Raw genomic sequence first — 16,921 nt, forward strand, 5'->3', positions numbered from 1 at the left:
GCGGCGATAAGCCAGATGATTGACCCAGAAAAGGATTTATATTGTTCACCCTAATTTACATATGACATGACCAGTAATGGTTATGTACCTTCACTTAGGGAACATTCAACGTAAACAGGAGGAGGGTCGATGGATGGATCGAAACTATTAAAATTATAACTGTGTATGGACGTGAATGTTTTCTCTCATAAGATACGGGTAACACTCAACGCTACAATTCGAAATGTATAGTGTACATCTATGGGTAACAGGAGTCAGAAAGACGGCATAATGCTAGTCGAGTCAGACGAGGGGGTCAATTTTTCGTTTTAAACCCATTGTTCAACTTCAGGGCGCTCGGGTGTGATAGCCCGGGTTCCAACACGGGTTCCAGGGTCTATAGTGTATAGTAAAAACAGTGAACTGTACGTACAGGTACATATTGACATACTAGTAATTGTAGCTGACTTATTTAAAAGCCTTTGTAATACATGTCAATGACGTATCAATGTATATATGTAAAAACAATTAATATAAACAAGCGACGACATGTTTTGCCACTTATTGAATATACATGTATTTTGCCAAGAGTCCACGTGTTTCTGAGCAGCCTCAAATAAGGAAAACGACTGGTTTGCAAGCGTTTCAGTACTGGGGCAAACGGGTTGTCGAGACTCTTCGCGACTCTCAAAAGGATCGCTTAAATACGACCTCCCCTAGTAAGTAACTGAACACCACCTATATATATATATCACCCTCGGCCTTGAGATGCCAGCTGTTTGAAGCAGTCGATCATAAAGCGTGTAACTCAACGAGCCATACGTTCTCTACTGTATTCGCCATGTGACCTGCCTTTCGCGATACGTTTACAGCATCACCTTAAGTACATACACCGACGAATTCACACGGTTTCTGTCCATCATGGTGTCCTGTAAGGGGGTATTGCGTCCGCTATGGAACAATCGAAAACTCCTGATATTGGTGTTAACGCCGACACTGCTTTGTCCACTGCTTGTCGTTATCGGCAATCAGGTAGGTTTAACTCGTGGTTTCAGCAAGATCCGAAAGATGAATGCTTAAATAGACCTACCATAGCACACTCTCTATGTAAGCGTATGCATATGATGCACAATAGCACTCAATGATCAACCATCGCCACCTGTAAGCTTATAATATACGCACTTGCGAGGTGTGAGACATGAACACATGCCTGTTTACCGTGTCTGTTAGTACAGTTGTAATATTCACCATGTGTTACATTACCACGGTTTGGTGGTTACGATGTAAATAAGGATTAGGGGGTTGGGGTTAGGAAATAGAATGGAGAAAGGGGAATCAGAAAGATTGGACATGAGTGCACTCACGTGCTTATGGTATGCATGCGCATGGGGCGGGGTGAATTATTTAACGTGTTGTGACGTCACTAGGTCAGATGAATAGCATGAATAGCCAGTAATGTGAAGACAATACAAAGAAACAATACTGTATTACAATCATGCATGAACTCGTATCATAACCTCAACTCGCACTATATAGCCTATGTGTGTTTGTGTGTATATATATATATAGTTTTGGTAGTACTGGAACTCTTTCTTGGGTGTAACTCTGGAGTTACACCCAAGAAAGAGTTCCAGTACTACCAAAACTATTACGCTCTGCCACTGCGGTATAGAGCACTGTCTTAGCAGATTGATACTCACCGAGTTATATATATATATATATATAACTCGGTGAGTATCAATCTGCTGAGACAGTGCTCTATACCACAGAGGCAGAGCGTAATAGTTTTGTATGTGTATGTGTGTGTGTGTGTGTGTATACACACACACATTAAGAATGAAAGAACACGAGTATCTATATATCTATCTATCTGACTATCTGTCTATATATCTATCTATCTATCTGACTATATATATATCTATCTGACTATCTATATATCTATTTATATATCTATCTATCTATCTATCTATATATCTATCTGACTATATATATATCTATCTGACTATCTATCTATCTATTTATATATCTATTTATATATCTATCTATCTGACTATCTATCTATATATCTATCTATATATATCTGACTATCTATCTATATATCTATCTATTTATCTATCTGACTATCTATCTGATTATATATCTATCTATCTATCTATCTATCTATCTATCTATCTATCTATCTATCTATCTATCTATCTATCTATCTACTATCTATCCATCTATCCGTGGATTATGTACAATTGAGATGAAAATATGTGATCTGTGTTTTACTGAAAAACTATGGATTATTATAGACGGTGCAGAAAGGTCCCCAATGCTACTAAAATAAATTACTCATCAAAAGATCTCAGCTGGTTTTGAAATTCTACCTCGCCAACCATATCAGAAAACTAAGAAGTAGATTAGTCCGACCGTCAAGTTACGCAATGAAATAACATAAATTTTACGTGCGTGGACGTAAAGACCAACCTGAATTAGTCGTCTGAAGTTGGCAAAAGCGTGAAAGTCGGAGTCTATCTATCAGACTATCTCTGAGTCTCTGAGTCTCTCTCTCTCTCTCTCTCTCTCTCTCTCTCTCTCTCTCTCTCTCTCTCTCTCTCTCTCTCTCTCTCTCTCTCTCTCTCTCTCTCTCTCTCTCTCTCTCTCTCTCTCTCTCTCTCTCTCTCTCTCTCTCTCTCTCTCTCTCTCTCTCTCTCTCTCACGATATAACGTCTATCTGAATAAGACTATGCAATTATCTCCCAACAATTGTCACGTTTGAGTTCACTGTTGTGTGTTTTAGCATACCTGAAGTAAGGATTTAATCCCTGCTGTGCTTTAACCACAAACCAGGTAGGGCTTTAAAAAAATGCCGCTGTACTCGTGTTAGACTTTGACATTACTTTGTTTTTTAAATATCTACTTTATGACATTTTTATCCATGGAGGCCGCATCATGTGCATATGCAGTACTGATTATCGCTATATACTGGATGACGGATGTTCTGCCAATGGCTGTCACTGCACTTCTACCTGTATTACTCTTCCCATTATTGGGTGTTATGCACTCCAGCCAAGTATGTGCTAATTATATGAAAGACATCATAATGACTATGATCGGGGCCTTCTTCGTGGCAGATGCTATGGAGCATTGGAACATTCATCGTAGATTTGCACTCAGGATTCTACTACACACGGCATCGAGTCATCGGTGGTAAGTACGGAAAAGACAGGCTTTTGGAATGGTAAACAAACAGTCTTAGCAGCGTTTGTCTCGCATTACATGTAAATCACTTAATGCCCCAATGCTGGCAAAGACTCAAATTTGATTGCTAACACCCCAATGCTTAAATCCTGCCTTCTTTGATCGCCACTATATCCCACAGGTGCTCGTGAAGTTGCTATATCACAGAGAACTATGACAGTGCATAGACCCCCCACCAACGTTGGTGGAGGGTCTATGGACTGTGACAGACAGACAGGCAAGCAGGCAGACTGACTGACTGACTGACTGACTGACTGACTGACTGATTTGTTAACTCGTTGGTTGGCAATTTATAGCGACCGACCTTGCTTTTGAAGGACTACTATATCATTGCAGTGTGTATTGATGGCTTGATTAGTAATACAATGGCTGGACGTGTGTGAATGTATCTGATCAAGGTTTATCAACTACTTCGAGAAAACTATTGACATATGGTACTTGACATACTGAGTTATTGATCATAAATATTACATTCTAAGAACGTTTTGTTTGTTCATACTAAATTATTGTTGGCTTCTTGTGTACAAAGAGTGACCAAACTTTAACCTAGATTGCCAAAATTATCGAATTTAAAGTTAAACCCAAATTTCGAAATACAATATTTCAAATCGTTACACTTGCTCATCGACAAGCAAAAAATGGTAGACAAGTGATAAATAACAATAAAGCCCGACAGTTGATCAATTTCACTAATCGGACAACTACTTTTTGACAATAAGTAAACCTTGTTTTTTTCTGGGTTTGTTAAGTTCCTAAATCAATCCTTTATTATTTTGCTAGGTTAATGTTTGGTTTGATGTGTGTGACAAGCTTTCTTGCGATGTGGATGAGTAACTCTGTAGTAACGGCAATGATGGTTCCTTTGGTGATCGCTATATTGAAAGAAATTGATGACAAGAGAAAGGTTGGTATATTGTGTTTGCATTGTTCACTCTATAGTTTTCAGGACTTTAAAATAGGGAATTTGATACAGCAGCTAAAGCAGCCTGAGAGTGTTCGCCAGAAGACTACTCAACATAATACATTTTATGACCAACCCTGGTCATTTGAGAAGTTTAGGTTGTTGTTTTACTCGCTAGACAAGAACACTTTTACGTGACTGCTTTAATAGCACAGCACAGCAGACCTGTTATTGAAGAGGGAGTTTTGTTTACGTTCATTCAGCTTTCTATACAACTGCCAACATGAGACCATGGACGAACAGAACCTGTTCCAAACAGGGAAAGTAAACAACTTCGTTGGACTCCGACATTACATTCTATCATTTGATAAGAACAGTTTCATGGCCACTTTACATAGTAGTTCATGTTCACAAACAAATTTCGAGTTCTCCTGGCATTTCATGTACACAGGCAATGAAACTGTTCTTATCAAACTATGGTGTGTAATTCTGTTCCAACATGATGTGCCAAGTGTTAATAATCAAATTCATTTGTTTACTTTCCCGGTTTGTAACATTTTTCGTTTGTCCACTATCTGATGTCGACATTTGTAGTTTTCAACAGTAAAAGTATAGTTATTTAAGTAAAACAACAACATAAACTTGCAAAATGATCTGTAGATGTTATGTATAGTCTTCTGGCGAAAAGCTGCATTCCTGTTTTAGCTTTAAAAGTAGCAGAACAAATTTTCCAAGACAACTGCGATTTCAGGGATTTGTCCGGGACCTATGGTCTTATCGTGTGTAGCCATTCAGGTATATGAAGTTGCTTTAAAGATAATAATTCTTTGTTTTGTGGTAGTTGAATTCTTTTGATTGATTATAGTTTAAACACAATTCTCTGCCAACATTCAGCAGTAACCCACCTTTGTTTACCGTCGCTGAAATATAAAAAATGGAAGAATGTTTAGAATGTAAAGTGATTTACGTACATTATGCGAGCCATAAATCCATTTGGCGTAAGGAGGTCTCGAACCTTGCCTTCAAAGATGATAAGTGTGTAATGTAATGGAATTGTTGTTTGAATTTTATAATTGCATTATTTGATTTATAATTCTGTTGTTTGTGTCTCATTTTTATGGCGAAATCACAGGAAACAAGCTCAACTAGTACAACAGTCGAAGGCGAACTTCTGAAAAAGGAAAGCGAAGAAATCGAATTGTAAGAACAAATAATATGAAAGTCTTTTATTTGTCAATGCACAATTCAATCAATCAATCAATTAATCAATCAATCGACCAATCAATCAATCAATCAATCAATCAATCAATCAATCAATCAATCAATCAATTAATCAGAACAATAAGGCCAAAGGCCCAAACAATAACTCGTTTAGAGTACGTGGAACTTGGTGGATTCAACGACGTCATAAGTCGTGTCTATTACGTATTAGATATTTGTGTACTTCTGTCTGATGATGCAACTTGTTTAGGGTACGTGGAACTTGGTGGATTCAACGACGTCATAAATCGTGCCGTATTAGATATTTGTGTACTTCTGTCTGATGATGCAACTTGTTTAGGGTACTGGAACTTAGTAGATTCAACGACGTCATAAATCGTGTCTAATACGTATTAGATATTTGTGTACTTCTGTCTGATGATGCAACTTGTTTAGGGTACGTGGAACTTGGTGGATACGACGTCATAAATCATGTCTATTACGTATTAGATATTTGTGTATACTTCTGTCTGATGATGCAACTTGTTTAGGGTACGCGGAACTTTGTGGATTCAACGACGTCATAAATCGTGTCTATTACGTATTAGATATATGTGTACTTCTGTCTGATGATGCAACTTGTTTAGGGTACGTGGAACTTGGTGGATTCAACGACGTCATAAATCGTGTCTATTACGTATTAGATATTTGTGTATTTATGTCTGATGATGCAACTTGTTTTGATACATGACAGGAATATCGACAGTCCTAAAGAATCCGTTGCAGAGACCATAACTAGCGAGGAGAGTGATGACGACATATCGGATAAAAGTTACCAAAGACTCTGTAAAGGACTAGTACTTTGTATTGCCTACTCTGCTAACATCGGTGGTACTGCTACATTGTATGGCACATCGTCTAATATCGTGATGACTGGCCAATTAGAAAGGTGGGTAGTTTTTGACGACAGTGACGATAATGTTTTCCCGCCAGTCCAAACATCTACTCACGTTAGTACGAGTTTCTGGGTAGCGCTTTCTCAAACTATGCTCCGAACACTTTACAATAATATTACCCTGGTACGGACTTATATCGGCACAACGGTCTTTATATATTTTATCAACACACACAATCCGTTGCAGCCTCTGTAAGTGCATACGATTAAATCCTTCACACAACAACCTCTATCCTACCAGGTACCAAATTATACAGCTCGATTGACTTTGGTATAGACGTGATTCAAATCTTGGCCAACAACTGCAGCTATTCGGAAACAAACGGCATCGCATTATGGGCCAAGTGTCAAGTTGCATTTGTCACATTACTGTATATCATGGTCATTGGGTAGAGTGATTTGATAAAATGACTGGCACTGTAGACTGCTAGAGTAAAATACAACCATGGTTGTGGGTTGCGCTCCGTAAGTCAAAGGTACCGAGTACCGAGCAGAGCACGCACCACCACCACCACACCCATCACCATATTTCGCAATCCATATGTACTGCAACGATGTCACGTTGTAAGTGTAAATGACAAGCGGATCATTGAAATACATGTATAATGCTTGAATGGTGTTCATAAGTTAATGACAACAAAAATATAACAACATTACCAGTAATGATCAGTAATATATGTCTGTCAGTTTTGGAACATTCGCTACAATCATATCATTTCTATGTAGGTCATTAGCCCCCCTTTTCAAAGTATGGAGGTTTCACAAATTACCGGTGTTCTGTTTTCTAGTATGTATGGTTATGATGCAACAATTGACTTCGGAACCTGGTTTGCCTATGGGTTTCCCAACCAGTTGATAATACTATTGGTTGCATGGTTAGTGTTACAGTGGAGGTTTCTGGATTTAAAGTAAGTAATACTATCACAATTGTAACATTTACAGGAATTCCATATGTCAATGAGCAGTTGAACTTGAACTCTATTTGACAGCATTTATGTTTTAACGGAAGTTAGTTTCATTATTAAACTATATTAGCCGTAGGATGCCACAACTTAAAAGTACATTTTAGTATACTCAATAGGGAACTTGCAATCCAAACTGAGCATGCTCAGACGCAAAGGACTATGGGATTACCTGTGGTTATCGTAATACCAAATCCGGAGCTACTGATAAAATTAACCTCCCACAAAGATCAGGGTGACTATGAATTGATCATTCCTGGTTATAAACAATGTAACAATATTGTTTACAATGCTAATTGATTAGTATTTATTATCACATTTCCCATGATGCAACACTCAACATGGCGGGTTTGCCAGTTCCCTATTCTCGCGATATCAAACTCGAGATGAAATCTCTTGGAAGCTTACAGTTTGAGAGGAACTGTTTGACTTGTCAAGATTGTCTTTGAACACCAAGACTACATAATCTGACGTTATATAAACTCTCAACATGTCGATTATAACTAAAACTCTACGACGTATAACTAATTATCCTAGCCTACCAATGATAGTATGAAAGATGTGGTTTCGACTCCTCGCAAATTCTTTATCACTCGTTGATTTTCATCACTTTCTTTTCATTTTGTCTGTATTTTCATTTATGATTGTATAGATGGATCAGTAATTGCTTCAAGTGTCAATTCTCTTGTCGACGTCAGTACAACACTCCTTCAGCAGCTGAATCAATAATACGACAACAGCATGCAGAATTAGGAAGCATGAGGTAAATATTTTGTGGTATCTGTTGATCATCACGTGGTCTATCAGTATTCTTGCAATAAATTAAGAAATTGCTTAAAGCCCCCCCCCCCCCCCATACCCGGACAGAACTAATACATTATGGTTTTCGGTATGTTCGACATAACCAACCAACTTTCATTAGCAGTGAGACTCAATTGTACATACAGTAATTATTTAATTTGAGAGACAATCGTAATCCCAACTGTGTATCCAGTAAAAGTCATGTTTACATTATTTTCGTCTCTTCGAGTTTCAGCTCCAATATTTATAAGGTTGCTAAAACGTTTGTAGGCCTGTATATTATTACATAGAATAATTGAACGATAAATACACTTCCCGAGTAGACGACAAGATGAAACCCAACTGTATATAATCAATGTATATACAGTGACATGTTATGTATCTCTAGGAGGAATATCACTTATTCCAGTTTCTCAAGTATATCCGGATTCAGACAATTTGTAATTTAGTAACCATGGTTACGTAGCATTAAATAACACGTCACGTCCAGATCTCATGGCCCATTACATTTTTTTCAAATACTTATGAAGCTAACAAAAGACCTGTATATTTTCTTTCTCAGTTGGGCTGAAGGAGTAGTGTTGGGTCATTTTGTGGTATTATCCGTACTGTGGTTGACCTATGACCCCAGATTTATTCCAGGCTGGGCATCCTTATTTGATCACAGGTTAGTCAATAGTGTTTCGTTTAAAATTGTGTCGTTTGTATACGGCAAGGAAATAGTATGTTTGTTTCAACACGATGTTAAATCTTTGATCTTAAGTTAATATTTATAACTTGCCTATTAATATTTACAACTTGCTTGTCACTTATTTTTAATGGATTTTCCACTTGTTTCAATGTCTCACAGAGATCAAACGTTTTGTATGTTTTTAGGTAAAAAAAATCCATATTAATTTTGTTATAGTTTAGGTAATATTTTATTTTTCAATTGAAGATGTCGACTTGCTAATATGTACAACCTATATTTATAGTATTAGATGGTGTAGTTTTTTCCGTACAGAGAGAGAATCGCAAAGTTCATTTTTTTTTACAAAACATGCAACAAGAAAAACCTTTTAACGAACAATTTGAAAGTTTGAGCCCCACATACACTGCCGTTAAGTCAAGTTTGGTGAGTTTATCGTTGTCAAATTGACCTTACACGCTTATATTGACCATATCATACTCCATTGATTCGGTGACAATCCTGTAGGTGATGGTGCCATGGGTAATTTTGAAGGGAACATTAATACAGCGCCACCAACGATCTTGTCCTATAATGTAAATGATATTTTTTATATTGTTATTAGGTACGTTACAAGTACTACTGCTACAATGGCAGTCGTTGTTTCTCTCTCACTAATCCCTGCACGCCGACCGAACTTCCTGCGACTCGGATATTGGCGATGTGAAAAGAAGGCAAATATTAGTGAAGCTAAAGGTTGGTTCCAACATCGTCACTTCCTTGCAGATTATCAATATCTTGTTTTTATGTCGCCACTTCGATTATACTCTGTTCTAAGGAGACTCTTTATGACTTAATTTCATTCAGACTTTCCAGTTGGGTGGGTGATAGCGGTTACACATAAAAAAAGTGAATAATTAAAGAAAAAAGAAATCGGATTATGCGTCCATATGCTAGACTAAGGAATGTGCATGTTGGTCTTACAACCCTAAATGGAAGTGTAGATTTGATTGATTGATTGATTGATTGATTGATTGATTGATTGATTGATTGATTGATTGATTGATTGATTGATGGATGGATGGATGGATGGATGGATGGGTTTGGTTTGGCAAAACAACGCAGTACAATGCACCATGTGACATGTTCTCTCTATCTTACAATTTTGTCAGACAAAGAGAAATCGTCAAACTCAAATACGCTATTGGATTGGCGGAGAGCTTCGTCCAACATGCGATGGGAAGTGATTTTCCTTATGGGAGCTGGTTATGCCATTGCTGATGCTTTTGAAGTAAGTCTACTAAACAGTAAAAGTGTTTGTTCCTACTCTTCGCTACCTTTTAGTAAACCACAATGGCTCGGTCACAGTGATGAGTAGGCTGTAAGGTATGCCGTGACGGGGCGCCCTCACACATCGGTCATCCTCGAGATAGCTAGGAGGCCGGTGAGGGCGGAGCGACATGACGGATCTTACAGTCTAAGTGATAAGCTATACAGTGAGTTTTTCAAGATCAAATTGTTTTAGAAAATTACCCTGCTTGTGTCTGCTTGTGTCTTGAGTAGTTGTTAGTTTGTTTGTAATGCATATGCTTGCATAAATTAAAATATCAAGATTTCGTTCAAGTGTAGTGTTTTTATAAACTCATGTTGACGTACAATGTATATGTATATTGGTATCATTACTGAGCGAAGATGTTGTTTTTGCCAGGATCACTGTCATCGTACTTTTTTCACATATGTCTATGATAAATGAAAAACGGCCGTCAGCAGAGGAGTTACATATCGTAGTTGCTGGGTGCTCGGCATAGCTACACTTCTACTAGCATCAGCCTGGGGGCGCTAGACTGGCGTTCACAAGATACTTTCATCCTTCGGCAACCTTCTGAAGCCCTACCCGAGGTCTTGCACAAGACTACAGAGAAGATCCGCGAGAGAATTCGAAGTTTGTTCTACTCAGAAATTACGTTATAGGGTAATTTCACGTTAATTGCTTATTTCTCCTTACAGGTCTCTGGTCTTTCAGACTACCTGGGTGAACAGTTCAAAGTGTTTGCATCAATTCCTGCGTGGTCCCTGGTGGCAGTTTGTACTGTATTGATTGCAGTCCTAACAGAGTTTATCAGCAATACAGCCACGGCTGCCGTCTTCTTACCCATTATTGCCAAAATGGTAAGGATTGAAACATGTGTGCGCCCTCAACGGCTATTGTCACAAATCTTGAAAAAATGATGTTGGTTATGTTGATGGTATTTTGGGACGAGTAGTTTTAACATAATTGATATCAACCGTATCACCATGATGCGTCCCCTAATTCTGTAATCATTTTATAACCACCGTTAATCTTTGTCTTCTTGTAACTGACGTTCACCTGCAAATGCGGATAACGTTATTGAAGAAAGTGTCAAAAATGTTGCCGTCAACTAAATGCCACTGTATTTCTAATTGTTGGGAACGTGCAGACCCTGAGCGAGCTGCACCTCAGCCAAACAGAAAGCACAGTTTGTATAACTGAGTTATCGTCACGTGTTTCCTTTTCACTTCTATTTCAGGCTGAAAGTACAAGCATCAATCCACACTATCTCATTATCCCGACTACAGTAGCCAGTTCATTTGCATTTATGTTACCTATAGCAACGCCACCAAATGCTATCGCTTTCTCCTATGGCATGCTAACAGTACTAGATATGGTAAGTAATATCACGATGTCGAACTTTCAAGAAAAAGATAAGTTTCTTAAATCCAGTGACCTGCCAAATTTGGAATTTGGAAATCTCGGCAGTATACCAAGGACGAGCAAGCTAAAGCATCATCATATATTGGTAAATGTGTCAAAGTTAATTTGGTGTGAAAGCAAATTCAAACTGAAATAAGGAGGGGGAGGGCTTAGTGACCCTTATGATGCCAACTAGAATTCTGAAAAGTTTTCTTGCAAAAAAATATTTCATAAATTTATCGTCGACTAAAATTAAACTGCATTTCTCAATGCAATTCATGCAACTGAATTTTAAAATTACAACTCCAGTGGGCGACATAACTTAGTGTCCTCTCAGTTGCTCCAACCCAGCTGTTTAATTACCTAACACGATTTTATCCCCAAATCGAAACTTTTGCGTTGAATCGCTTTGATGAAACCTGCTACTATCGTTGCAAGGATTAGAGGTAACGTTGTAAATTGACCTTTGTCCCGACTGATGTGCTCCTATGTTTGATGTCTTCACAATATATATGCCAAAAGAATGCCATGTACTGCAGATATTTATAAAAATCCATCATTTCATTCGGATGAGTTTTGTGAATAGAATATTGCTGTGTATTATTTTACATATACCACTGTATAGTCTCTATACCACCGTGACACTGTATAGTCTCCGTATCATATGCGTTCAATATATAAAACGTCGCCTTATTTTCTGCGCCTTTTTCAAGGGGCGATGACATGAGACACAATTGCAGCTACTGTGTCTGCTCAAACTTATTTGTAGTCTCCGTATCATATGCGTTCAATATATAAAACGTCGCCTTATTTTCTGAGCCTTTTTCAAGGGGCCATGACATGAGACACAGTTGCAGCTACTGTGTCTGCTCAAACTTAACTGATACCAGAAACTTCGCTCCGCTCGGCAAAGAAAATACCACCAAAAGAATCGGAATTAATGAGTTGTAAGAACCCGATCGCTGCCATATATTCTTGATACCGTGAACATATCGTGTGAACAAGACAGGGACCATTTACATGTACAGTGTAACCCAACAGACCGTTGTTTCTGTTGTGCGAGAATTCTTTTTTAACACAAATGGAACAAAATAGAGGGTGCACAGTTCGTAACGCAACACTCCGCATAAATTTCGTTCAACCATGTCGTCAATTGTCATTTATATGGGTGGATTTTTTAATGGATTTTTAACTTAGTTTCATCGCAGCGCGGTCCCGCTATCATAGAGGGACTGTGGTTTTATGAACACCAAGTCTTTGCAGAAGTCGTGAAAATGTGAAAAGTGCATTCGATTCAGGTCATTGCTAAACAATCATGAACCATGAGGGGAATATTTTACAATTGAATATAATGCCGACATCTGAAACGGATCGTTCAATTTTTTATAAGTATGATACGGGTATTTAGAAAATGGAATTCTCACGTTCCTGCAAGCTGAGAGTGTGGGACAGCCAGTGTGAGATCAAATCGATCTCACACTCTGTATCAATGCGCGAGTTAAATTTTGTTTTGCAAAGCTATTGCTGATTGGTTTATTACGTTCCGTAGTCAGCAGGCGTAGGTATTGATTGACGAATAGAATAACGTGTAATGTAGAACCGGAACTACGTACATTCCAGCAGACGATAACAAAGTGAACGGGCTAATAATGTTGACATTTATGCCACACCGAAGATAATACATTTAGGTAGGATTCTCATGTTTTTGTTGTGATCAGAGAATTTAAACCCTCGGAACATATCGATTGTTCACCCTTAGAGACAACGCTTCAGGTAAAAAATAACTCGCGTTCAAACCAGCTCACAATAGATTCCGTAATGATCGCAGCCACCCGTACCACTACATGTAGTATATATGGTTTATTGCTTCTTAAGGCCTCCGGCCCATATCGCAAAAAATTTACAGTACTAGTTTACATAATCTCACGGAAGTTTACAGAAAACAAATTAGCAGAATTCCTTTCTTAAAACATCTGCTCTGTGTACATACGCAGCTAGGTTTAGAATTACTGGGCCTTTGTTTGACGACATAAGTGAATAAAACTTTTCAATAGTAGGATTTACATATGACCATTCTGGTAAGTACTTCTGTCTGAGATTTTGGTACAGGGGACAAACTAGAGTAAAATGGTATTCATCTTCAATATTTGTTGACATACATATTTTACAAGTGCGATCTTCGAGATCAATACCCAAAGCACGGCCCTTTTCCACAGCCAGTTCGAGACCAGAACTTCTAAGGCAAGCCAATGCTCACCTGAATTTAGTTTCCATTTTTAACATAATGTAATCTCCTGACTGGAACAAAAATTTAAAATTTCTATATAAACGCAGTTTGTCCTTAGAACACACATCTGCCCACCAGTCCTGCTTAAAAATATCCACTGCTCTCGTCAAGAATTGGCCTAGCTACATGGCTACATGGAGTGCAACCGGAGAACTGCCAACAACTACACGCCGCCACAGCCGTTTTGCTGCTTTATCCCCCCCCCCCCCCGATGACCTCTGAAATGGAATGTAAACTTGATATTTTATGTGCATGTACAAATTATAGGAATTAATTGTAAACATTCATGCATTGGTAATATTATATGGTAATTTGTTTGAAAGTGAACCATCGTGTGCCCCAAGCTCCTATAACAACAATAGAATTGTTGGTCATACTCTGTATAAAATACATTGTCTATTACTAGTAGCATAAGTAGTCATATAAAGGTCAATGAAGTGCTCGTAATTTTTCAAACAACGACAATGTTGATCTCAATTACGATGTCTTGTTATAAATGTAAATTGAAGGAACTATGTTTTTGCGGACTTACACAAAACATACACACAGAGTAAAGACGTCCTTGACGTTGATATATCAGTAAGTAATAACCTGGTTTTAGCTTGTTTTCCTACCAGAAAAAAAGGGACATGAGAAAAAGAATCCAACAGACAGAGTTGGAATATCTCACATGAGTTGGGGAATTTTTTCTGAACGAGCCTGTTCCATCTCAGCCCAATTGGGGTGTGGGATTCTAATAATCATAGCTGTATGTACTATTCTAGAGACACCATAATACCATAACCCTCTGTAAGGTTAGCTGTTTATATAAAAAAAAATACAGCTCTAAAGGTCGGTGCACAATGACAGATTTGTCATGTCGAGGACACACAAGATAATTGGTTTCATTTATGTTCCAAACACAATAAGTAATTGTAATCATGTATGGTAAATACACAGTAAGTCATTGTATTCCAAGATGGTCAATAGACAATAACTTATCGTCTTTATGACCGACCGATAGTGGTAAAACCAGACTACTTATTTACAAACGACCGCTTACAGGCTTCTATCTGCTACCCCGAATATTCACCGAATCATGTTGAATAGAAGTCGAGTTTTCTCAACTAAAAGGAATGTCAGCGAACCGTCTGATATATATGAGCAAGGTCGAATCATGTTGAATAGAAGTCGAGTTTTCTCAACTAAAAGGAATGTCAGCGAACCGTCTGATATATATGAGCAAGGTCATCCATTGTTGTCAAGGCAGTAATCTGTCATCCCATTGTACGATGCATTTCGCTTTCAAGTCCCGTGTCCCCTCCTGACATACATTGTATATGGTCACACACACTCATTATTGTTAGTTTAGGGTCGTGAGTTCTACTTGATTGTCATTTTTGATACTTTTTAGTAAGTTTGAAAGTAGGGCAGTAAAACATAGTATTAGGAACGACACGCGACAAACAAATGTGACGAATTCGCCAACATCTGAAAGTGTTTATGGTACTTTAACATCTCCGATACGTTTCGTAATCAGTTCTAATCATACACAGGGAAGCATCCCCGTTTACTTGCTATTTTATCACCCAGTTCCGCTCTACTAACTTCACTAATAATCTGAAGTGTCTTATTTACTTTACGTTTGTATATTTCAGATAAAAAGCGGCATTCTTATGAACATTGCTAGTTTGGTTATTGTGAACTTAACCATCAATTCTCTCGGAGTAATCTTGTTTGATTTGCATTCCTATCCATCGTGGGCGAACGCGGTAACGGCAGCACCATCTACTCTGCCATTGTGCGTTGATTTCAACGACACACTTTCAACCAACATACCGTCATGATTGTAACAAATCCAATGTACACTAGGTTACATTTGTAGTATGCGTTTGGTGTCAAGATATCTTCAAAAGTGAGATTCCGCATTAACACACGAATGGTGACACACATTTAAAGTACGTGTGATCAAGACGTACCGACCACATCATATTGAGAACGTATAAAACCTCAGACCTTTCGTCTGAGATATACAACACGATGATGAGGTTACAACTTACTGCCACGAACCAAAACTATCAAAGTGTTATCACAACAAAATCGACATAATTTATAAATAAAAGTTTCTGCAGTAATTGAGTACACACTAGCCAACGTTTCCGACTATAGTCGCGAACCTAAGTGGGCCTTTCCAATGGAGTTAATAGGTAAATTTCAAATGAACACAACAAGTTTCGGTAATTGTGGAAGTTTCCTTTGTATCATACCTTCAACAACATAAAACACATCTTTCATACGTATTGCAATGTGATGTCTATGCCATGTGTTGATTTATCGATATGTAGATTTATACATGTATTCTGTTTGTGTGTGGAATTGTTCGTTTTGCATATTTTATTTGTTAGTTTACTCTTCCAAAATGTAAGCTTGTATTTTAGTTCTAAAAACAGAATTCTATAATGTTGTATCTAGTGTCAAAATCAGGGTTCTATAATTATCAAGATTTTACATTCCTACCTTTAAGTCAAATTGATAACTAGATTTTGAACTACAGAAAAAAAATTCACAGACAATGCCACGGAGACAAAATTTAATTAAAATTGCCAATTGGCATAAAGAATCTGACACAATTTCTTTTTATTCAGTGTCGGATAACGGACAGCGAACCACCATTTACAGGCAGGTGATCTTTACTTCCATGGTGTGTACGTTGTAAGTCCTTTTGTACAAGCCAAGTTTATATATGTTGTATGGTTGTGTTTATGACAAATAAAAGAAGAAAGTTTTTTAAAGGGTGAATACAGGGACCGTAACTACCTTGTTTTGCCAGATGATGACAGAAAATGTGTGTGTGTATGTGTGTGTGTGTGTGTGTGTGTGTGTGTATGCATGCATGCATGCATGCATGTATGTATGTATGTATGTATGTATGTATGTATGTATGTATGTATGTATGTATGTATGTATGTATGTATGTATGTATGTATGTGATCATGTGTGTCACTGTGGCTGTATGTATGTATGTATGTATGTATGTATGTATGTATGTATGTGTGTGTGTGTGATTATATGTGTGAATATGACATGTACATGGAACTCTGTGTCTCTTTCTTCATTTGCGTTTATGTGTTGACATGAAAACAGCTGTTATATATTGGTGATAACATCGTCCACTTCAAGTTTGTTGATAACCCTTCCCTTTGACTGCACCCCTAGCACCTATGGTACTTTCTA

The 16,921-nt window shown here is 37.8% G+C and overlaps 1 protein-coding gene across 1 annotated transcript; it reads left to right on the forward strand.

The window, feature by feature from the left end:
- Positions 1-798: 798 nt before the first annotated feature.
- On the forward strand, positions 799-16,425 carry LOC144439029 (Na(+)/citrate cotransporter-like). Its single transcript, XM_078128271.1, has 13 exons — positions 799-1,011; positions 2,906-3,171; positions 4,003-4,126; positions 5,256-5,323; positions 6,078-6,272; positions 7,067-7,186; positions 7,893-8,003; positions 8,604-8,708; positions 9,334-9,464; positions 9,881-9,999; positions 10,716-10,877; positions 11,258-11,395; positions 15,346-16,425. Exons 1-13 carry the CDS (start codon positions 901-903, stop codon positions 15,532-15,534), a joined length of 1,839 nt encoding a protein of 612 aa, XP_077984397.1. The 5' UTR covers positions 799-900; the 3' UTR covers positions 15,535-16,425.
- Positions 16,426-16,921: the final 496 nt, after the last annotated feature.

Source organism: Glandiceps talaboti, chromosome 8 (genome assembly GCF_964340395.1).
Source record: "Glandiceps talaboti chromosome 8, keGlaTala1.1, whole genome shotgun sequence".
Taxonomy (NCBI): domain Eukaryota; kingdom Metazoa; phylum Hemichordata; class Enteropneusta; family Spengelidae; genus Glandiceps; species Glandiceps talaboti.